Source organism: Haemorhous mexicanus, chromosome 3 (genome assembly GCF_027477595.1).
Source record: "Haemorhous mexicanus isolate bHaeMex1 chromosome 3, bHaeMex1.pri, whole genome shotgun sequence".
In the NCBI taxonomy this organism is placed as follows: domain Eukaryota; kingdom Metazoa; phylum Chordata; class Aves; order Passeriformes; family Fringillidae; genus Haemorhous; species Haemorhous mexicanus.
Window position 1 is genome coordinate 116472033 of NC_082343.1, and position 22008 is coordinate 116494040.

Genomic DNA, 22008 nt, shown 5'->3' on the forward strand with positions numbered 1-22008 from the left:
GCTTGGCTGAGCACTGGCCAGGCTGGGGCTTGCCCAGCTTCCCAGGGCAGCCTGGCTGGTGACTAATTACCCATGATTAATAATCACCTCTTCCCTCTATCATGGCACTTCTGCTGGCACCACTCATTTGGCACAAAGCCCCTTGGGTTCCCTTCCCTCAGTGACCCCACTGCTCCACCAAACGTGGTCAGAACTGGTCCAGAGTCATCAGGGATGGACAAGGAGCCTCTCATCAAAACTCCAGGTTTTTGGGAGCTGCCTCCAACTACAACCACCACCAGCTGTGCCTGTCTCCAGGTGTGCCAAGCAGCCACCCCATCCCAGTTCATCTCTACTGTTTAATTAATCACAAACAGAAATTCAGGAGAGGGTGGCTGCTCTAGGACAGCACACAGCCATTAAATAAAATATAAACACCTCATCCATACTTAACATCAGGTTTGATCTACACTGTTTTCCTTTCCTTTTTCAAGGGGATTTGCAATTTCTTTGGTTGCATTTTGGGAAGGGGAGGGCTGACTTACTGCGTAATCTCATTTTTGATCTATTATTAAATGCCTGCTTTCTTCTTTCTTTTTTTTTTCACCCTTTCTCTAGGAAGCCAGAAGCCCCAGCAGGAATTACAGCCAGAAAGGGAGGTGAACTGTGAAATGAAAGCTGCAGGAGAAAGAATTGCTTGGGCTTTTGTTTGAAATTTTCAGAGTTTTCTGATTTTTGGTTGGAAGAAATCTCAGAGTGGCAAACCAAGGCAGAGCCAGGACTCGATGGAAGTCTGGGACAGGACCACAGCACATGAGGGCAGTGGCACTCAAGGCAGCCAGGAACATCAGATTTTTTACCATTTTGATACCATCTGAAGGTGGATCCATTCCTAAGGCCACGCTGGAGATGCATCAGGGCTGATGAGTGATTTTCATCACTCTTTTTGCCTCCTTCCAGCCCCCCTGCATCTCTGGCAGCGATTCCTCCTTCTGCCCTCTTTCAGAAATAAGGAGTTTCTCCTCCTCTGGCACCAGGACACACTCCCACCTCCCAGCCAGACGAGTCAAAAGCGAGCCTGGCTGTGCTGCCAGATCCTGCTGAGAGCTGGATGCTCTCCTTGCCACGCCGGCCACTTGGCTGGCCAGCAAATGGTCCCCTTGTGGAGCCACACGGCCAAACTGGGTCCCCCAGCTCACAGTGAGGCCTCTGCTCTGATATCTGGAGTGGACACAGGATCGTACAGAGATCATCCACTAGCAGCCCCAGAGAAGGGCAGATGCTCATTAACATTTCCTATTATTGAATTAATTAGTTTAACAATTTCCTGTTAATTTCCTATCATAATAATTGCCTTATTAACTAATAGGAACAAGGCCATCATTTAACCACCAGGAATGTGACTCAGTGACAGTCACAGCCACCAAAGCTATTTTTTTGGGAAAATAATAGTTTTTTAAGTGCCTTTGTTTTTAAAGAGTGACCCACGCAAGCAGCTGAGGGTTTTGCAGCTGAACTGGGCAAGTTCAGACTCATTCTGAAGGAAAAAGCATCCCTGGGCCACATTCCATAGAATGTGATTTTTCCAAGGGAATACAAAAAGGGCAGGAAGTGACACACAGCCCAGAGAGCAGCTCCATCTCCTTCTGCAACTGGACACCCCAGTACCTCTTCCCTGGAAAATCCAGGGGATGGTTGGGGAAGAAACCCAAAAAATGGCACATCTGGAAAGATCTATTCCTGGCTGGGAGCAGTCAGCAGATTTCAACATCCATCTGACAACCACCAGTGCCCACCACTCCTCAAGCATTGGAAGGACCACCAGGACCTCTCCTGGTCCTGCTACAAGAACCATAAAACTTCTGCTTGGCCATTTCCAGGCAGCTGCTTCCAGAGCCCACCAGAGACCAGCTATAGATACAATAAAAAACAATGCTGACATGGGACTGGAAACCCTTTCCTCATTCCCAAGGGAGACAGAAAAATAGATGAAATGAAGGAAGCAGTTGTGAACCTTCAGTTCCAGCTCACCCAACAGTCACAAAATCCTTTTTGGGATCCCCAGTGTCCAAATCACAGCTGCCACAAAAACTGACGTCAGTTATATGGGAGCAGATGTTCCCTCACCTTCATATTTTTGCTGGATATGACTGATTCAAGTTTCTGGGCACAAAACCAGCTGGAAAGAGCCTGTTCCCAGAGATGTATGCCTGCTAAAAACACCAGAGCTGGATGGCACTGTGACATGAGGGATGTATGTGCCACCTCCTTTCTCCACCTCCAGCCTGAATCCCATCCTGCCTTCCCTTAAACTCAGCCCAAGAGCCAAACCAAAGCAACTGTCTGCATTTGGCTTTATCTGCTACAAAATGTCAAACTCTTCAACAGGAATTGCAACATTTCCATCCTCCCTCCCAAGCAGGAAGACTGGTACAAAGCAGCCAAAAATGTATCAGAAAAAAGAAAGCAGCCACAAATGGATTGAAGATGGAGGTCCCTCTCGGGCAGCAAAGGGTCCTGCAAGGGAAAAACCCCACCTGAGTTTCTCCACATTCTCTTGTGTCACCTCTGAATTTGCTTCCCATGCAAGCATTTATATGAAAATGTGAGTGCACGTGTGGCATGCTGTGGAAATGTTATGAGTAATGGATGGAACCTGTGCAATGTGTCAAAATCTTCCCTCTCTGCCCATGTAACAGCATTTCACAGGCACTTGAGACATCAGCACCTACATTTAATCTGTTTTCTTATGAAAGGATGGAATGCATGTAATGAATTACAGTGATTTTATGTCTCACCAGTAGATTCTGCACTGGCATGGCAGCAGAGAAGCCACAGGTTCCCCCAGGCCATTGCTATGGGATCAACAGGCTTGCATCCCCCCTTATTTACTATGGAAGAGCACATCAGGGCACAACACATCATTTGATTTTGATTTTTTAATTTTCTTTTTCCTGCTAATACCCCATTTCCCCCATCTCTGGTCTTTGATGGCACTGGACTGCATCTCCTCCTCAGTGCCCATCCTGCATTGCTGGGACTGCACAGGCTCTCCCAGCAGGGAGAAAGCTCTTGCCCAAGGTTTCTCTGGGACCATTTATAGTCTCAGAACAATGATGTGTACCGGCACTTCTCACCCTGAAATCCCCTCAGCGCCTGCTTTGGACAGCCACGTTCCCAGGATCACGGGGACACAGCTGGGCTCCAGCGCCCAGACCTGGCCAGGTCTGCAGCAATGGGGACGGGCAGAGAAACACCTCAGCACCTTCTGCTTTTAGCAGGGATAAAATTACCCATTTTCCCGCCTTTGCAGCACCTTTCCCTCCAGAGCTGAGCAGCGCTGGCCGCGGAGCCGGCGCATCCCCGGGCGGAGCAGAGCGCAGGGCTCCGGCTGACGCACAGCCCTGCCAGGTCAGCCATGCTCACACTTTCCACGTCTGCGGCATCTCAGCCTGGAGCAGAAACCCTGCAAAGCCCCTTCCTGCAGCAACCCAGGCGAGAAACACACAGAGAAAAGCCCGAGGGAGGCAGAGGACAGAGCAGCCTCCGCGGGGAGCGAGGTTTGCACGAAGGAGCAGAAGTTTCTTTGCTCGGCCACTGAGGCACATTTGAAGGTGAAGGTTGGACGGGGCTGTGGGAAGCCCGGACTGCCCAGAGCAGAAGGGAGCACAAAGAAACCCAGCCCCAGCATGATGAAATACAAGTTTATTTGCTTTAGCTCGGGTCCAAGTTCCCTCGCTGGCTCGGGAAAAATTTCTTTAATGCTGCTCTGTCTGGGAACTTTCGTGCAAACCAGGTTTTTAACCAACTCAAAACACAACTCCAGAGAGATGGCGAGTCCTGAGCACCCCGAGATCCAAGGAACAGGGACCAGAGCATCCTGACTTCTCCAAGTCCTTTTGCTCTGCCCCCACTCTCCTGGTTCACATCCCAGACACGGAGTTAACGCTGAACCATGAAGGTACCACGACCCCGGCGCTGCCGAGATGCCTCTTTAAGGGCAGCCAAAACCATTCCTCTGCTCTGGGGCATCGCTCGCCTCCCCTCTGACCATTCCCGGCTCCCCTCCCTGCAGGGATTTCTCCTTGCTCCACACAAGCCCTTCCAAAGCCTCCAATTTCCCCCATGGCCCAAATTGCCAAACTCGAACGCAACTTTCACCGGGGGCAGAGCAGCCCCCGCCCGCTGTTTCATCGCAGCCGTCACATTAAACCTAATTTATGTTGCACCATCCCGGCGCAGCGGGAGAGGAGCCGCTGCCACCCCCGGGCCACCGGCAAGAGTTTCCCCCTACTTTGGGGACCTGGATAAAAGCCCACTCCCCCCTCCAAAAAGGCAGCTGCCAGCTCAGCCAGGGTTCATCCCACTGGAAAAACCCCCAGTCCCTAAACACCCCCAGCCGCAGGGACATGCTCAGCCCCCGGGACATCTCCATCCCGGGATAAGGAGGGGAAAGGAGGAGGAGGAGGATGCGTCCCCTCCAAGAGGGACCCATCCCGGGAGGGGCTGGTGCTGCTCCGCGGCTGAGTCCGGGGCGCCCGTCCTGTGGGGCGAGGAGTGATTATAAAGTAGAATAAAATGAAGAAATAAAATATTAAAATAAATGAAAAAAAAAATTAAAATAAAAGCTACACCAATAAACTAAAAATAATAATAAAATAACAGCGAATAAATCCAATAAAGTAACATACCATAAAATGAAATGAAATTAAATAATACCGTGCCGTCCGAAGCGTCCCGGGGAGCAGCGCTTACCTGGCGGAGGGGCCGCGCTGCCCCGCGGAGCTCCGCGCTGTCCCTGCGGCCGCAGCCCGGCGTGCGGAGCCCGCGGAGCCCCCGGCCCCACTCGCTGCATTCTGGGAAGCGGCGCCCAAAAATGGGGGCGCGGTGCCCTCTGGTGGCACCTCCTGCCTGTGGGGTTCCCTCGAGCGGGAAGGGGCGGAGGGAGACCCGCAGGGTGATGCGGGGTTCTAATAGGATGTGTGTATAAATGTATATCGCTATATGGCTGTGTATTAGATACATGCATATATATATATATAAAATTTTACATATTCATATATATTCCTATATATTAATGTATGTGTGTATATGTATGTAATTTTATGGATATCTGGCATGCATATATTTTATGTGTGTATTTAAATTATTTATTTATTTATTTATTTATATGTTTGTGCCTGTGTAAAAACTTAGAATCCCAGAATGCTTTGCTTTAGAAGGGACGTTAAATATCACATTATTCTACCCTCCTGCCATGGGCAGGGACACCTCCCACTGTCCCAGGGTGCTCCAAGCCCTGTCCAACCTGGCCTTGGATACTCCCAAGGATCCAGGGGCAGCCACAGCTTCTCTGGGCACCCTGTGCCAGGGCCTGCCCACCCTCCCAGCCAGGAATTCCTTCCAATATCCCATATATCCCTGCCCTCTGGCAGTGTGCAGCCATTCCCTGTGTCCTGTCCCTCCATCCCTTGTCCCAAGTCCCTCTCCAGCTCTCCTGGGGCCCCTTTAGGCATTAGAAGAGGCTCTAAGATCTCTCCAGAACCTTCTCTTCTCTGTGCCCATTCCCAGGCAGAACCCAAAACACCTCTGGAAAATAAATGGGAAGCACTGGTTTGGAGAGGAAGGGGCAGATGTTGGGGCACATCAGCTCTTGGGGTGAAACTCATGGCTGGAGGTGCGAGGTTCAGAGCACTCCTCTTGTGAGAACTTGTCAGACACACAAATAGAGTGGTCTGGAGTTATAGAAATGTATGGATTGGTGGACTGCAAATGTGTGGATTGATGGATTGGAAATGTATGGATTTATGGATTGGAAATGTATGGACTGATGGACTGCATGTACCCGTGGGTGTTGCAGGAGAATGTGGGGCCAGGGTGAGTTTGGGGACTTTGGGTCACAGCCCCACTCCTGACTCTTTCTGCCCTGCTTCTCCCCACAGGCATCTCTTCTTCTCTGTGACCAGGCTGCTTGGAAAGGTAATTAATGCATCTCAGGTGGGTAATTAATTCATCTCAGGTGGATAATTAATGCAGCTCTGTGGCAGGATCTCCTAAATATTAACGAGACTTTGTGGCTTGACCTCCCTGGGTCAGCACTGCTCTGCTGAGCCCAGCACTGGGATCCTGCTCGGAGGCCAGGCAATAACTCAGCCAAACCCTGAGGAAAAGTGAGATGATGATCCCAGTGGGATGATGATCCTACACCCAGCCATGGTGGGATCACCTCAAAAATGGGATTAAAGCCCAAGTACTGCTCTGAAAGTGAGACCTGGATCCACATTCCCAGTCTGCATCAAGATCCACTAATGTAATTCCTGGGATTATTTTCTGTCAGGAGAAGCAGCTGCAGGTCATGGACAAGACCTGGAACAGATCCACCTGTGACAGAAGAGGGGAATTGCTGAAGGACTCTGAGGAAAACCAGAGGCACAGCAGTCAGGTGTGTGCACACCTGGACCTCATCTCTCCTTTTCCATGGCAAGAGAAGCCTCACAGGAAGAACTTGGCTTTCTGATGCCACCTTGTGTCTGCTGCAGATGTGAAGTGACATTTCAGACCCTGCCAGTAGGTCGTTCTGACTCAAAAAGCTTCTTTTTCAACCCAATTCCCCATTCTGCAGCCTCTATTCCCATGATGGCTCCTGTTTCTTCCCAGGGGCAGGGATGTGACTCTGTGGACATCAGGGTCCCTGTCCCAATCAACATTTGGCCAAATTCTGGGGAGGGCTGCAAGTGTTTCTCAAATCCCAGGAAATCCCGTGTTTTCCTGGTGTGTTTGTCAAGTCTCATGTCCAGAGCAGCAATGACTGTTCTGAACAGCTTCAATAAAGCAAAACACAGTGAGTGTCCCCAGGGAGTGACCAAGGATGGGGACAGGGGCTCCTTTATGAGAAATTCTGCCTCTGACTGGTTTTCCTGGCACCATTTCCTCCAGCACCAGGTGGCAGCTCAGACACAGATAATCCAGTGGAGCACAGTGATAGAATTTGTGGAGATTACAAAGGCTGGAAACAGTTCTATGGAACATCCAGGTGTGGTCAGGCAGACAGGGAAGAGCAAAGCCAGCAAGGAGCATCTCCTTTCCATCACCTGCAGCTCCTGGGGTACCTTTTGGGGGGCAAATTCCATCTTTTCCACTCCATTTTAACCAGCTCATCAGCAACAGGCACTGCCAGCACACAGTTAAGAGGTTTATGTTTGCTATTCCCTAAAGATTAGCCTTTGGAATCCAAGAGAGGGAAGTGGCTGCATCTCCAGCTCACTGGAGATTTCCTGCAAAACTGTCTCCCCAAAATGCCCTGCTGCTCCTCCATTATTTATCTGCATGACCCAGGGACTTCCTTCCTTCCTTCCTTCCTTCCTCCCTTCCTCCCTTCCTCCTCCCTTCCTTCCTTCCTTCCTTCCTTCCTCCCTTCCTTCCTTCCTTCCGTCCTTCCGTCCTTCCTTCCTTCTGCCACTTCCTTCCTGGAGTCCTTCCTTCCTGGAGTCCTTCCTTCCTTCCTGGAGTCCTCCCTCCCTCCCTCCCTCCCTATGTCCAACAACTCCCTTCTCCAGCCTGAGGATCCCATATGGACCCCCATAGGATGGGGGGATGCATTTCCAACAGTCTTGGTGGGGCCATCCAGGGTGTGTGGATTTGTTCTTGTGCCCTTAGGTGTGTGCACACTTAGGGAGGAACTAAAATAGCGAAGCCTGACCCTAAAAATGTCCCAAAAGCTTCTTGTCCCCATTTGACACCTGACGCAGTCTGGGGTACGTGGCCATGGAGGGAGCTGGGACTGATGGGGGATTGGAATCTGCTGTGCTGAGAAATCCTGGGGAGCTGAAACCAGGGACAGGGCTCTGCTCCCTCCTCCTGGGTGCTCGTTCCACAGGAGCTGCGCCTGGAGGCTCCCTCGGGTCCCCGGGCTGTCAGGTGACACCCACTGGGCTCTTTCTGGTCTCTGCGGTGGTGGGGAGACACCCACCACCCATGCACAAAATAATTGCTTCCCCCAGCCCTCCTAGAGGCCAATTGTGACAATTAAATTATCCCAGATCCCCCACGGGGGGTTCTCCCGGGTGCTGCTGGTCTGTCCCGGGGCTCAGAGAGAAGGACACGGGACTCCTCCTGCAGCGTCACTGCCGGGACACGGCCGTGGCCGTCCCCCGCACCTCCCTCCAGGGCAGGCCATGGAGCAGAGGAGGGGACTCTGCCGCCCGGGCGCTGCAGGGCACCAGAAAAGTTGGGAAAAGCATAAACGAGCACGAAACTCCCGTTTGCAGCTCCAGGAAGCGCCGAGTTTGATGTGATTTCTGCACATTCCATGATTCTCCAGCGCTCACGGCGTCCCCACAAACCACATTTGTAGGGACATTTCTGGCCTCTGCAGGATCCCAGCTGCAGTGGGATGGAGTGACTGCCATGGGAATGCCACCCTTTTCCTGCCGTATCCATGGATGTATCCCCACCCCTGGGTGCTGGTCTCCAGTGCCACCACCCCCACCTTCCTGCCTGCCATCCCTCTGTGCCACTCGCGCCGCCGGTGTCACCGGGAGCCCAGAGCTCGCGCGGTGCACAGGGTGGCACTATTGCCTTAAAAATCCCGGCGGGCCTCTGGAGACGCCGCCCCCCTGGGCTGGTTCTCCGCAGCCGTCCTGGCCCCAGGGAAGGAGCCCCCGTGGGCTCCCCAGGCTGTGCTCAGTGCCCCCGGCTGGTGCTCCCACAGGCGGGGATGAGCCCGCACGTTTCCCTGGGGATTTTCCTCTTCCAGGGTAGCGCAGGGGTTTCTGCCCCGCGGTTTGGGTGGAAAAGCTGCGGCGGATCCTGCCAAACTGCCCCAAGGGCAGACGTGGGGCACTGCCGGCACTCAGGACCCTGCGCTGGATCAGCATCGTGGATTCTCCCACATCCTCCCAAACCTTCCAGCTCGAACCATTGGAGGATTCTGCGAGCATCCCAAGCACCAATTCCTCCCCTGAACGAGCATCCCTCCATCCCTGCACAGCAGAACATCCTCCCCGCACCCAACGCTGCTCCAAGAGCTCTTTTGAAAGGACCCCAATTCCCCACTGTCCCGGGATGGAGGAAAAGCATTTAAGGATGGCTCATCCTTGGGAAAACGGGATGCAGGGGAAACAATTATTGTCCAACGGGCTCTGATTACAGTGGGAGCAGAGGAGGAGGAGGAGGAGAAGGGGCTCTCCGGATGCCAGGAGCTGCTTGAGCCCCGTATTGGGCACATGAGCTCGTGGGACGGCGCAGCTTTTTCTGCTCCCGCACCGCCCCTGATCCGACTTCTCTGATGCAAAGCCCCGGAGGGTCTGGGGCAGGAGCAGCACTGGGAATTCGATTTAAGATTTACGGCTGCTCGAGGCAGGAACATCTGGAGATGTCCCTGCGACACCCACTGTCACCGCCGGGGCCACAGGGCTCCTCCCTCCCGGACTTCCAGCGAAAACCAACAAATTTTCAATCCTGCCGGTCACAGCTTTTCCAGCGGCAGCTTCTCCGCTCGGGGATGAAAATCCCTCCCCAGCAGCTGGAGGGAGCAATGCCCCGCGGGCAGGTCGGGAGGGTCACTGGCAGTGAGTGACAGGGGTCAGGGGTTTTGGGGCGCCCGGGGGTGACCCGGCACCTGTTAACGGCCGGCACCTCCTCATTGTGCCGCCGCTAATTTCTCACAGCTCTGGAGGCCGTCACTCCAATTAGCGCCCTGTCCCTTCTCCCCGCTCCCGGACTAACGAGCTCTGGCAGGATTCGGGAGTTTTGCTCGCAGTTAAAGGCTCCCAAAGACCGCGGTTAACCCTTCACCTGCCCGAGCAGCGCTGCTGCCAAGCTCGGGTCACCCAGGGGAGCGCCGGGAGCTTTTGTGGAACGAGGAGGTTCTTCGGGCTTGCTCTTAGGAGAAACATTTCAAGTGGAGAAAAGGAGTTGAAAACTAAAGATGGTTTCTGGTTTTCACAGAATCGTTTAGGTAGGAAAAGACCTCTGAGATCCAGTCCAAGTTTTGACTGATCACATGGGGACTCCACCACCTCCCTGGCAGCCCCTCGCAGTGTTTTCTGTCAGGAAACTCCTCCTGATGTCCAACCTGAATCTCCCCCGGCACAGCTTGAGGGCGTTTCCTCTCATCACTAGAAGCCCAAACTCTTGGTTAGCCCCAGATTTTATCCCTCTTCCAGGAGCCAGCACAGGGACAGCCCTGCTCCCTCTGTGCATCAGTGCCATCGTCCCCAAGGACACCTCATCCTCAGAGGCTGGGGACCACCACGAAAGCCCCAAACCCACCCTGCAAAGGAGAGCTTGGGAGCTGCTTGCCTCTCAAAGATTAAAACTGAGGAACAAGGTTAACTTTTCCTTAACCCCCTTTCTGCAGCCAAACAGATGTTCTGTCTTTTGGCAGGGACCAAGCCTTATCAGATCAGAGAGCTTTGAAGGCATCGTGGGGGAATGTCGGGGCTCGTCCCTTCTGGCAGATTCCAGGTGGGATTTGGAGCTGGATTATGTTGCAATTCAGGGCCTTAAGGGATTTTTTCAGCACGTTCTCCCAAAGGCAGGAACCCTCTGCACCAGCGCTGAACAGGAAGCAGTGGAGGATATGTCTGCACAAAACAGGAATATTAATATATTTATATTTAAAATATTGCATTACAGCAGCTTGGGAAGAGGCTGGCAGCCACTTGGCACTGCAGATCCATCCTTCTGCAGCTTTCCCACCATTTCAGGTATCAGGATAACTCCAAGTTGCTGAGCGTCCTTGCAGCACTCTCCTGGGAGACCCTGGAAATATTTTAAGCTAGCTCCTGGGACGCAGAGGCTTTGAAATGCTGCAGGGGGGTTTTGTGGAGGCCAAGGGGAAGGGGGATCTCATAAAACCCAAACTCAAGGAGATGGGTGAGGAGAAAGCAGCTTTCCCTGCCTGGGATGCGTCTGTGGGATGCAGGGGGAGCAGGAGATGCAGTGGGGTAACAGCAGCAGGACGTGGGTGCAGGGCAGAGGTGGCACACAGGTGCAGGGACTGCAACTGGAGACTGAATACCAATGCAAGGTGTCTGGAGTGTTATCATAAAAACCAGTCCGACCGGCAGCCAAGGGCGTTGGATCCCAGCCGGTTGCGCTCCAGGGACGGCAGCTTTATCCCACTGGGCTGGAGCTCTGAGCTGGAGGTAACTCCTAAAAATGGCTTTTTATAAAACAACCCTTCTATTTCCACCTGTTTTGTTACAGCCTTTTGTTACCAATGATTTCTTGGAGTAGGTTCAGATTGGATAGGAGGAAAAATTCTTCCCTGCGAGGGTGGGGAGGCTCTGGCACGGGGTGCCCAGAGGAGCTGTGGCTGCTCCATCCCTGGAAGTGTCCAAGGCCAGGCTGGACAGGGCTTGGAGCACCCTGGGACAGTGGGAGGTGTCCCTGCCCATGGCAGGGGAACAGAATTACAAGATCAATTTAAGGTCTCTTCCCGCCCAAACCATTCCACGATTCAATGATTTTGTTCTCTTCAGGATTAGTGCATGGCCAGATTCTCTTCTCCCTTCAAACTGGAGATGAAATGACAGCGGGGGCAGAGAGCTGGCAGAGCTGAGAGACAAAGCCGGCCCCAAAACTGCACTGGGGTGTGAAAGTGTGTCAGGAATGTGATCGTGACTTAAACACCCCCACCCCTAATCCCAGCCTGGGGGTCTGAACTAACCTCGGCCTCTGCTCCGACCACACCCCCTCCTCCAGCTCTTCTTTTTCCATGCTCCTCCCACCTCCCTCACCTGCAGGTCCTTAAACCACCTTGGGAGGGCCAAACAAGCTCCAGGTGACTCCGGGTCCTCCCCGAGCCCTGCATTAACCCCTCTGGGACCTGGCAGTGCCCCCGGAGGGGAGACAAACGCTGAGAGCTCCCGTCCCTCACCCCTGTTGGGTTTAGCTGCAGTGGGAACCCTCCTCGGCTGCAAGCGATCCCATCTTTGGCTGCTTGACTGCAGAGCTGGTCACTCACAGCCCACAGCAGTTTAAATTCAGGGCAGACGGAGCAGAGCAGCAGCTCCTACAGTTTCATCCCTGAAGTATTTCTCTAACGAGACCTGAAGCAGCAGCAGGAATTAGTGAGAGGAGTTATTTTATCACCAGCCGTGCAAGACTCGGCATACGGCTTCCAACCCAAAACAACCACGTATCCGCCCAAGTGCCAGACAGATCCTTCAGATAAATCAGTCATCCTGTCCTCAGCTTGGATTTGGCAACAAAAACCCCCAAACATCCCTGGCATTGCTGCTCCCGAACCTGTTTGCTGCTCTGTGCCTGTGAAACGCCGCTGCTTTGAGCGGTCTGTTCTTGTAAAAGGGCGGAGCAGCCCAGAGCCCGAGGTCTGCCGAGAGCTTTGTGTTTGCTGGAAGGGTGCCCGGCGTCCACGAGTGCAGATGTTGGGGGGAGATTAAGTCTAGGAAGTCTTTCTTCAAATTCACAGAGCTGCTGGCCAGAGTTAAATCTGATATTTAATTCTTTAACCTTTATATCTCAACTGCTGCTGAACTGGGTTTTTTAAAGGGGGTAGGATTACACCCACGGGAGAAGAATTGAAAATCTGTTGCCAGAGTTTTTCCATCGTTTTATTAAAAACTTCCAAAGGTCTAAAATGAAAATGTACACCAACTACAAGGGAACCAATTTGTACACTCACAGTTAAAGTGCTAAAAATTAAACGTTACAAAACCGACACTGGACTACTGTAAACAAATCTACCAAGAGCCGAGTGCAAGTGGGGTCAGCCACGGGCAGGGGCTGCCCCACACATTCCAAGAAGTAAAAATCTCCTGGGAGCTCCTTCTCCTCTCCCGAGGAGCTGGGCGTTGTCACAACACGGACCCCGGAGTGCCGAGGAAGAGCTGCCCGAGGCGTTGCATGCACCGAGTTCCCCATGCACGGAGCAAAAACCGGGAAAACGCCGCGCCTCGGGGGAAAAGCAATCCTGATCCCGTTAGAAAAGAAGCACAAGGGGATAGGGGTAAAGCTTCACATTCAACTGGACATTCTGCTGCTCAAGGAGGACCTGGGGATGTCTCCTGTGCTCTGCTCCGTGCTCTGCTTTCACCACACGGTCAGAGCTCCCTGCTGCCTTCTGGGATCCTCAGTGCCCTGGAGCTGGGCTGGAGAATCGCTCCCCAGAAGGGTGGGCACTGCTCCAGGCTGGCCTGGCTCTGCTCCTTGTGCCCTTCCTGAGGGGTTTTCCCTTCCCTCCTTGTGGGCACTGCTCCAGGTTGGCCTGGCTCTGCTCCTTGTGCCCTTCCTGAGGAGTTTTCCCTTCTCTCCTTGTGGGCACTGCTCCAGGTTGGCCTGGCTCTGCTCCTTGTGCCCTTCCTGAGGAGTTTTCCCTTCTCTCCTTGTGGGCACTGCTCTAGGCTGGCCTGGCTCTCATCCTTGTGCCCCTCCTGAGGGGTTTTCCCTTCCCTCCTTGTGGGCACTGCTCTAGGCTGGCCTGGCTCTGCTCCTTGTGCCCTTCCTGAGGAGTTTTCCCTTCCCTCCTTGTGGGCACTGCTCTAGGCTGGCCTGGCTCTGCTCCTTGTGCCCTTCCTGAGGGGTTTTCCCTTCCCTCCTTGCTGGAAGAACTCAGGAGCAATGCTGGATTTGGCCGTGACCGGATTTCAGCCAGAGCCTCCCAGTGCCACCCTGTGCTCACCAGACCCCCCTAGAGCTTAAAGCTTCCAGCACCAAATCTGGGTCTGAGCTGGAAGGAAAGGGAGAACACAAACACACGGACACCCAAATGTGGCTGTTTGCTGCTGCTGGGCTGTTTATGCTTTAAAAAAGAGCAGCAGCCTCTTCCATGCAATGGCACTGCAGCCCTGATCCGGGCCATTTCACGGGAGCTGAAGGGGTTAAGAAAGAAGGAACACCACAGACTCGGGGGGATCTGTGGTCAGTGCAGTTGGGCTGGTAGAGCAGGAGCTGGAGGTCCCTGGAACGCTGGGAATGAGGAGCCATGCACTTGGCAGGAAGCTCTGACCGAGCGATTCCACAGAGCAGTTTTGGGGCTGCAGCCATCGTGTGCGTGGGAGGGACAGGGATGAAGTTCGGGGTGAGCTGGGGAAGCCAGGCACTGTCCACCTTCCCTGCCTGCTTCCTGGAGAGAGGATCCAGCCTTTGTGGCTGCTGGGGAGGGACAAAGTGCTGCAGGGACATGCAGGGAGCCCAGAGCACCTCGGGGACTGCAGGAACGCCCTCCTGGCCGGGGCTTTCAGCTCGGGGGGAATTTAAAGCTTGGCACCAATCCCACAGACCAGGCACCCGGGCTGGAGCTCTCACCAGGCAGGAAAACACCCCAAAACCACTCCTGGTGCCCCTGCCTGAGATGCTGGTGGGGCCACATTCGAACTGGGAGAACTGGGATGCACTTCAGAGCCCCTGGACACCACGGTTTGGGAGCTGCAGCCCCGTGAGCCCCAGCAGGGGAACTGCAGCAGAGCTGGGACATTGTTCCACGGCTGAGGGAGGAATTCCTCTCTTCCTGGGAGGAATGCCCTGCCAGGAGAGCACAGCGTGCTGGCTCAGGTGTTGAAGGTAGAAGGGAGAGGGCAGGGAGGCAAAAATCCCAGCCAGAAGCCCAGTCTGAGTTTAATCACCTCCCTGGGGTGACAGGAGCCTGTCCCTTTAGGATCAGCCAGGAATGACTCAGATATTCCCATCTGGAAGCAGCACTGGGACTGAGCCTCACAAATTAACATTTCCAGCAGGATCCTTCTCCAAGCTCCATCACTGTTCCTCTCCCTGTCTCTAAACAAGTCAAAGCATTGCTACAATTTATTAAAGAAAATACTGGAAATGGAGCCAAGAGGATCAACGTAAACCCTTGAGCTTATTTAGTTCAGTTCCAGTGTTAAGGAAAACTCAGCTTATCCAGATTTCTACCAGATCACCCCTCTGAGGCAGTGAGTCAGGAGGAGCTGAAAACAGCCAAGGTTCCACCCTTGGGGCCTCCAGGGAGTTGCAGCTTCTCCAGTTTAAGTCACTCCCAAGGATTTTTCCACAGCTTTGGATGTGGACAGTTGCCCCTGGGCCAGGACTGTCCTTAGGCCAGGACCATCCTTAGGCCAGGGCTATCCCTGGGCTGTTTGCTGAGCAAACAGGCAAAGCAGAGCCTGCTCTGCCCCAGGGCCCTGGGTGCAGCACCTCCCTCCCGGGCTGACAACAAAGAGCTTTGTTATTCCACGCTGGGCTCCCTTCCTGGCCCGGTGGAAGCAAGAGAGACAATTTGGGATAAATCTGGGAGCCTCTGATTGCACAGCACACAGGTAACGAGCTGCAATTAAAATGAGATAATTGTGGAGCAGCTCCTGCCCCGGCCCTGCCCTGGAGGTTGGTGCACAAAGGCTTCTCCAAATGCCTCCAGCAGGGCAGGGAGGGAATTCTGGAAGGACAATGCAAAAATAAGGATTTGTTTCCCAGCAGAGAGCTGCAGTGGTTACTGAGGTAGCTTTGCACACCAGCAGCGTTTCCTCGTGCTGGATCAATCTCCACAGAAGCTGCTCCAGATCTCCAGCGCTGTCCTTGACTTCTGCCTCCAGTGTATCCCAAGGGATCCTTTCCACACAAAAAAAGCCCAAACGGAGAATTCCCTGCCATGAATCTGCAGAAGGGGATGGAAAGAACCACAGCAGAGGAGGATTGTAACCAAGATCCTGAACTGGGGATCCTGTCTCCTCCTCAAGGAATGCCCTGGGCTTCCAGCTGCCACATCCTCCTCTTCCCCATCTGGTGGCCTCAGTTTCTCCCACCCATCTCTGAATAGTGCTCAGCACAGAGAATCCTCCCCAAACCAGCCCTGACATCACAAGGAAGGTGGGGCACCCTTGAATAAACCCTCTGGTCCCTCTGGCCTCAGCTGCTGGGGTTTGTAAACAGGCTCAGCTCTGGCTGTAAGGACGGGCTCTACATTCCTGCTTGGGGGACAAATTCAGCTTTCCTATGATAATTTTTTTTTTTTTAAATACATCAGGAACAGGCAATCTCAGCTTTTGTACATGACTCTAAAAAATAAATGGCTGAATATTATCTAGATAACTGCTTTTAAAACCCATCTCTTCCTACAGAAATTGTAAACGAGTAGAAAATTTAAATAGTCTTTTGTAAAAAAGCAAGGACAATACAAGTTATAAAAAAATCGCTCTTCCCTGCCTCTCTCTTCCCCCCACCCTGTGGCCAACTGAGCCTGGCCAGCCCTGGGAAGAGCTGGGGATCCTCAGAGGAGCTTCCTTCTCCCGGGGCGTTTCCAGGGTCACCAGACGCTGCCCGCTCGCCCGGCCGCCCCCCGGGCAGCGCTGGGCGCGTCCCTGCAGGGAGGCGCACCGAGGGATTCCTTCAACCATCCAGAGCTCCCTCAGGTCTCATCGGAACAAGTCCCAGCACGACCCCGACACCGAGATTCGGGTGCCCACGGAAGGAGGGACACGGGGAGGGGGAGAGCAGAAAGGAGGAGATTGTTTTCCACAGAGAATAAGAAATTCAGCAGTCGTGTCTGACGAGGAACAGTTATCAAATAAATAATTACCTACGGAGAGGTTCAGAGCACACAACCAGCTTTTAACTCAGTGATTCAAGACAGCTCCGAGGCGAGTCCCACGCGGAGGAGGAGCCGGCCCCGGATTCCCGACGCCCGAGAGGCCGAGGATGACTCTGAGGAAGGCACGGCGAGCCCTGGGTGCCCTCAGGCGCTGGTGCCATCCTCCTCGATGACGCGGTTCATGCTGGTGCCGTGCGTGATGTGTGTCATTGGGTTGCTGCTGAGGTCCCTGACGCTGCTGTGCCGCGACTGCTCGTTCAGCCGGTGGCAGCTGCTGTGTCGCGAGTGGTCGGTCAGTCGCGACATGCTGCCGTGAGGTAGTCGTTCCTCCACGCCCCTGTAGCTGCAGGGAGTGTACCTAAGTTAGGGAAACACAGGGGGATGATCAGCGAGGAATGGAAATAGAGCATTCCCTGCTCGGCTCAGGCACTCCCACGGCCCCGGGCAGAGCTCCTCGCACGCTGGGTCTCGCTCGGTCTCAGCCCAGCGCTGGCTGGTGCTGGTAATTAGGGCCGTGAAACGCTCGCTGATTAATTACCCTGGAAACCTGAGCGCCACCTCAGCTCAGAGCGGGGAACCTGTGCCCGTGTTTACTCGGCAGGGCCAGGAGTAGTGACAGACACAAAATGGACTGACACACGGACAAAAGCAGCCGGGAAAGCGCCGAGCTGACCTTGGGGCAGGGCTGCTTTCCCACACGGTGGAACACAGAGCGCTCCCGTGCCTGAAAACCAGCGCTGGACACAGCCCTGCTGTGGAATTAATTCACCAAGACCAGCACACACTCTGAAAATATCAGGGCATGTTTTCTCTTTCCAGTCCAGACACTGACACGGAGAGGAGATGCCCCAGAACATCCAATTTTAGCAGAATTATGGCCACGTGTCTGGCTGGAAGGGGCCTGTTCAATCCCAAGGTTTGCCCAGAGAGGTTCTGGACTCCCAATCTGGAATTGTCTGAGGACAGGCTGGACGAGGCTTGGAGCAGCCTGGGACAGTGGAAGGTGTCCCAGGGAGGTGGAATGAGAAGATCTTTACGCTCCCTTCCCAAACCATCCAAAGTGCCCCGAATTTTTGGAGGACCTATCCTGGATTGCAAGATAAGTGTGTATTCTGTTGCCACCTGTTAGAGGTGGGGCAGCTCTCTTCTGTTAATGGGGCAGTTTTTCTTTCTCTCTTCCACAACCACTCCTCCCTCCAGGAAATCTCATCTGTTCATGGCCCTGAGTGTCCCTGCATGGCTGATAAAATTCCATCATCCCATCGGGAGATGCTCCACCCAGGGGGAGGAGCCAAGCATTCCTGCCTGGATACAATCTGAGATTTTGGGACACCAGAGCAACCCTTTGCACTGGATTCCCAGAGGAGCAGCCCTTTCCCACTGCACTCCCAGAGGAAGACCAGGCCATTTTCACCACCCCTGGACCTTCAGAGCAAAACTCCATCCTTCTCCAGGATCCCTGCTCCAACAGAACCACGCTGGCACTGCAGGAGGGCTGAGCCACCATGGGATGGGACTGTGCCACCACCCTGTGTCCCTGTCACATCTGCTGAAAAATCCCTTGGCCAGGATTTCCTCTCCTGGGAAGCTGAGAAGCCTCAGAGAAAAATGAAAACAACAATTATCTGATTGCTTCTCCTGTGTTTTGCTGCTTTGGGATGTGGTTTGGACATGTTTACCAACTGGTCACTATTTAATTGGTTCCATGTGAATTGTTTTGACTTAATGACCAATCACCACCAGCTGTGTCAGGACTCTGGAGAGTCACAGGTTTTTCATTAATATCTTGTTAAACCTTCTGTAAGTATCCTTTCTCTATTCTTTACTGCAGTTTTAGTATAGCATAATATAATATAATATAATAATAATAAATTGGCCTTCTAAGAACATGGAGTCAGATTCATCTTTCCTCCCCACAACGGGGGACCCTGAAAACACCACACACCCTGACCCACAGGGTGTCAGCTTGGATTCTGACTCTGTCAGTGTTGCTTTGTATTACTGCATTGTTTGGTTGGGTTTTTTTTTAAATTTTCCTAGTAAAGAACTGTTATTCCTGCTCCCATATCTTTGCCTGAGAGCCCCTTAATTTCAAAGTTACAATAATTTGTGGGGAGGTGTCCTAGGGTGACCTTAGGATGCTTGAATCCCCATTCATGTGTGCTGTTCATGCTGGATATTCTGTTCTGTGCCTTCAGGACTGGCTCTGAAGAGTGAAAGTTTTGTTTTGGTTTTGTTATCAGCCTGCTCCCCCACGGCTGGCGGGACACCAAGACAGGACAGCTCATAGTGCTGCTTTTGCTTTTGGCTTTGCTCTTGCTTCTGCTTAGCTCTTGCTTTTTGCTTCTTCTCATTAGTTAATTCAGCTAAGCAGTCCGAATTTTTCCCTGGACTGTTTCTCCTTTCCCATTTCTGGAACCACTCGAACCTGCTCCGGACTGGGACCTGCCAAACACCAAGAGTTTGCACCTTGTGGCTGCAGCAGCTGCCCCAGGGCCGGAGGGACTGATAACAGAGTGACCACCCCAGGAGAGACTTTCTGAATTTGTCATCTTTTTCAGAGCAGTGACAGAGTGGTGTCACCCAGTATTGTTCATTTTGTGCACTGGGGGTGCTGTGCCTGTTAAACAAACAGGTTCTTTCCACTTCTCTCCGAGGAATCCTTCCCGAAATGGTTGGGGGGAGGGGCCGTGTGGGTTTGCTTTCCGGAGGGGCCCTTTTGGAGGTTTTCTCCCAGGTGTAGTCAGACAGACAGGGAAGAGCAAAGCCAGCAAGGAGCATCTCCTCTCCATCACCTGCAGCTCCTGGGGTACCTTTTGGGGGGCAAATTCCATCTTTTCCACTCCATTTTAACCAGCTCATCAGCAACAGGCACTGCCAGCACACAGCTTAGAGGTTTATGTTTGCTATTCCCTAAAGATTAGCCTTTGGAATCCAAGAGAGGGAAGTGGCTGCACCTCCAGCTCACTGGAGATTTCCTGCAAAACTGTCTCCCCAAAATGCCCTGCTGCTCCTCCATTATTTATCTGCACAACGCAGGGACCATCTGCCCTAAACCAGGACAGGAGGGGTTTTCCGTTTCCCCTCCCGGGCAGCCGGGCCGTCTGTCCGAGCCGTGTCCGTACCGTCCGTCCCGCGAGCGGTGCAGGCTGCCGTGGTAGCTGCTGACTTTGCTGTGCACGCTGCCCGCCTTGCTCCTCTGCTCGTCCAGCACGGCCAGCTGCGTGGACGAGGCGTGCGTGGAGGTGCCCTGCGTGGAGGTGCCCCGGGACTTGCGGATGATGGGCGTGTTGGGGTCCCGCAGCAGCGACTGCGCGAAGTCCGGCTCCTGCAGCACTTGGCGGCTCTCGTTGACGACTCTGAGCGGAGCAATTAGCGTTAATTAGCGCGGCGTGGGAGCGATCGCAGCCCGATCACAGCCCCGTGGCTGCTCTACAAACACAACAAGTCGCAGGGCTTAGCAAACAGCAGCATCATTTACATGATAATGTCCCTCTTTGCCTGATTCTGAAGCACCTCCCTATGTGGTTATTTTAGCCCCTTCTCTGTTTATTTTAGCTCAGTTGAATCCTTGAAGGATGGAGGAGTCACCAAAAGCTTTCTGTTTTCAAACCTCTTAAAGGACAATATTTATTGGGAATTTCTGCTCTTTTGTCCGTGCCCTGAATAATCCTGAAATATTTTCTAGTCTGCAAATCAGAAATATTTATTAGGGAAGTACCAACCCACGCCTACCACAAAATCACACAAATTGTCTCTAAATCGATGCCAACCTTAATCTAAATTAATGCCAACCTTACAGAAGCTCCAAGAAATTCTTACTGTCACTTTATCCAGCTGCTCCTCAGCACCAATGCATAAGGAAGATTAAAAGCAGAGACAAATGCTTTCAACTGCAACACGGTGAGAGGAACCTGCTTTTAATTGCAATTTAAAGCTCTGATTCAGTTGGCTGGATGCACATTTACAAATAAAAAGTTCCCATTCCACCTAAACACCATGAAGTGTTTATTTGACACTTAATTCTTAAAAACATTTTGAAGACAGACAAATGAAGATCTGATTCTGGGAACAAAGAATATTTAGGGAGAAATGAGGAATTTTTTGGGCTGTTGCCTGTTTTGCCCTTCCATGTTCCATTCTGAATAGTGACTTTTCCCTCCATTCCTGCCTTTGCCTCCACGAAAACCCGACCCAAACTCTCTCCCAGGGCAGCAAGGGAAGGGTTTCTCTGTAAAAAATCCGTGCTCACTCCTTTTTCCTGCGCCCGTGGAAGAAGCTGGCCCACTCAAAACAGGTCTTCTTGCTTCCAACCCAGAACACCGAGGGGATCCCGACCACCAAGGCCATCAGGTACTTCATGAGGAACAAGATCAGATCTGGACGGCTCATCTGAGTGACCTGGCGAGAGAAGAGAGACAAGGAAGGTTCTAGCACCCACCCTGGCTCACCACTGGTTACGAGCACACTGAAATCACCCCCTGCCCTGAGCCAAAGCAAACATGGTCAGGGTTCCTTTGTTCCTGGCTCCCTGGAGCATGACCAGAGCTCTGCAGGGCCCAGCCTCAGACAAAGGCTCAGCTGCTGGGAGGTGCTGGCCTTGATTTGTGTTTCTGCTCTTTTGTCCCTGCCCTGAATGATCCCGAAATATTTTCTAGTCTGCAAATCAGAGAGAGTCCTTCCTTTGATGGGATTAACCTAGATAGGACCAGGTGCTGTGGCTGCTCTTGGGAAAAATGCCAGTGGGAGCTTCATGGATGGTCAGCACTGATCCTTTGTTCCCTGCAGGGTTTCCTGGCTCCCTCCCTCGGGAATTCAAGGCTCTGGCCAGGTCCAAGTGCCTGCTTCCCATCAACCCAGCCTTTCTCTCTTCGTGGAGATCAGCTGAGCCTGAAAGGCCCCACAAGATCAATTTTCCCAGATGTTTTCATGCCCAAAGGGTTTGTTTGGAGAAGAAGACAAAGATTTTCCTTCCAGGAAGGTATCAGCAAATCAAACGCCAGGGGCTTTCTGGAATTGCTCACCTGGCTCAAAAACTGAACCTTCAGGGAGGGAGAACTTCCAGAGCAAGCCTGGAAGAGGCCACCAAGGTGTGGAGGGAAGGAACAACCTCGTGGTGGGGAGAAGTCCTCTGTGAGCCTCTGTGTGGTGCCCGTGGAATTCCAACAATTCCAGCAACTGGGAGAACTGGGATAAAGGCTGGGAGAGCTGGGGGTGCTCACCTGGAGAGGAGAAGGATCCAGGGAGAGCTCAGAGCCCCTTCCAGGGCCTAAAGGGGCTCCAGGAGAGCTGGAGAGGGACTGGGGACAAGGGATGGAGGGGCAGGACACAGGGAATGGCTTCCCACTGCCAGAGGGCGGGGCTGGGTGGGATTTTGGGATGGAATTGTTCCCTGTGAGGGTGGGGAGGGGCTGGGCTGAATTCCCAGAGAAGCTGTGGCTGCCCCTGGATCCCTGGGAGTGTCCAAGGCCAGGCTGGACAGGGCTTGGAGCAGCCTGGGC

General features: G+C 53.1%; 2 protein-coding genes across 3 annotated transcripts in view; both read right to left on the reverse strand.

Annotated features, from left to right (window-relative positions):
* The window catches only part of EXTL3 (exostosin like glycosyltransferase 3), a 136138-nt gene extending 131445 nt beyond the window's left edge, over nucleotides 1–4693 (reverse strand). The window contains exon 1 of the mRNA XM_059843132.1: nucleotides 4671–4693. The gene's annotated coding sequence lies outside the window, so the exon portion shown is untranslated. The remainder of the gene's footprint in view (nucleotides 1–4670) is intronic.
* Nucleotides 4694–12542: 7849 nt separating this feature from the next.
* The window catches only part of FZD3 (frizzled class receptor 3), a 62947-nt gene continuing 53481 nt past the window's right edge, over nucleotides 12543–22008 (reverse strand). For both annotated transcript variants that reach the window (XM_059843140.1, XM_059843139.1), the window contains 3 exons: nucleotides 20760–20908; nucleotides 19633–19866; nucleotides 12543–16865 (listed from right to left, as the gene is read on the reverse strand). In XM_059843140.1, coding sequence (XP_059699123.1) covers nucleotides 16652–16865; nucleotides 19633–19866; nucleotides 20760–20908 — 597 coding nt within the window. In that variant the 3' untranslated portion in view covers nucleotides 12543–16651. The remainder of the gene's footprint in view (nucleotides 16866–19632; nucleotides 19867–20759; nucleotides 20909–22008) is intronic.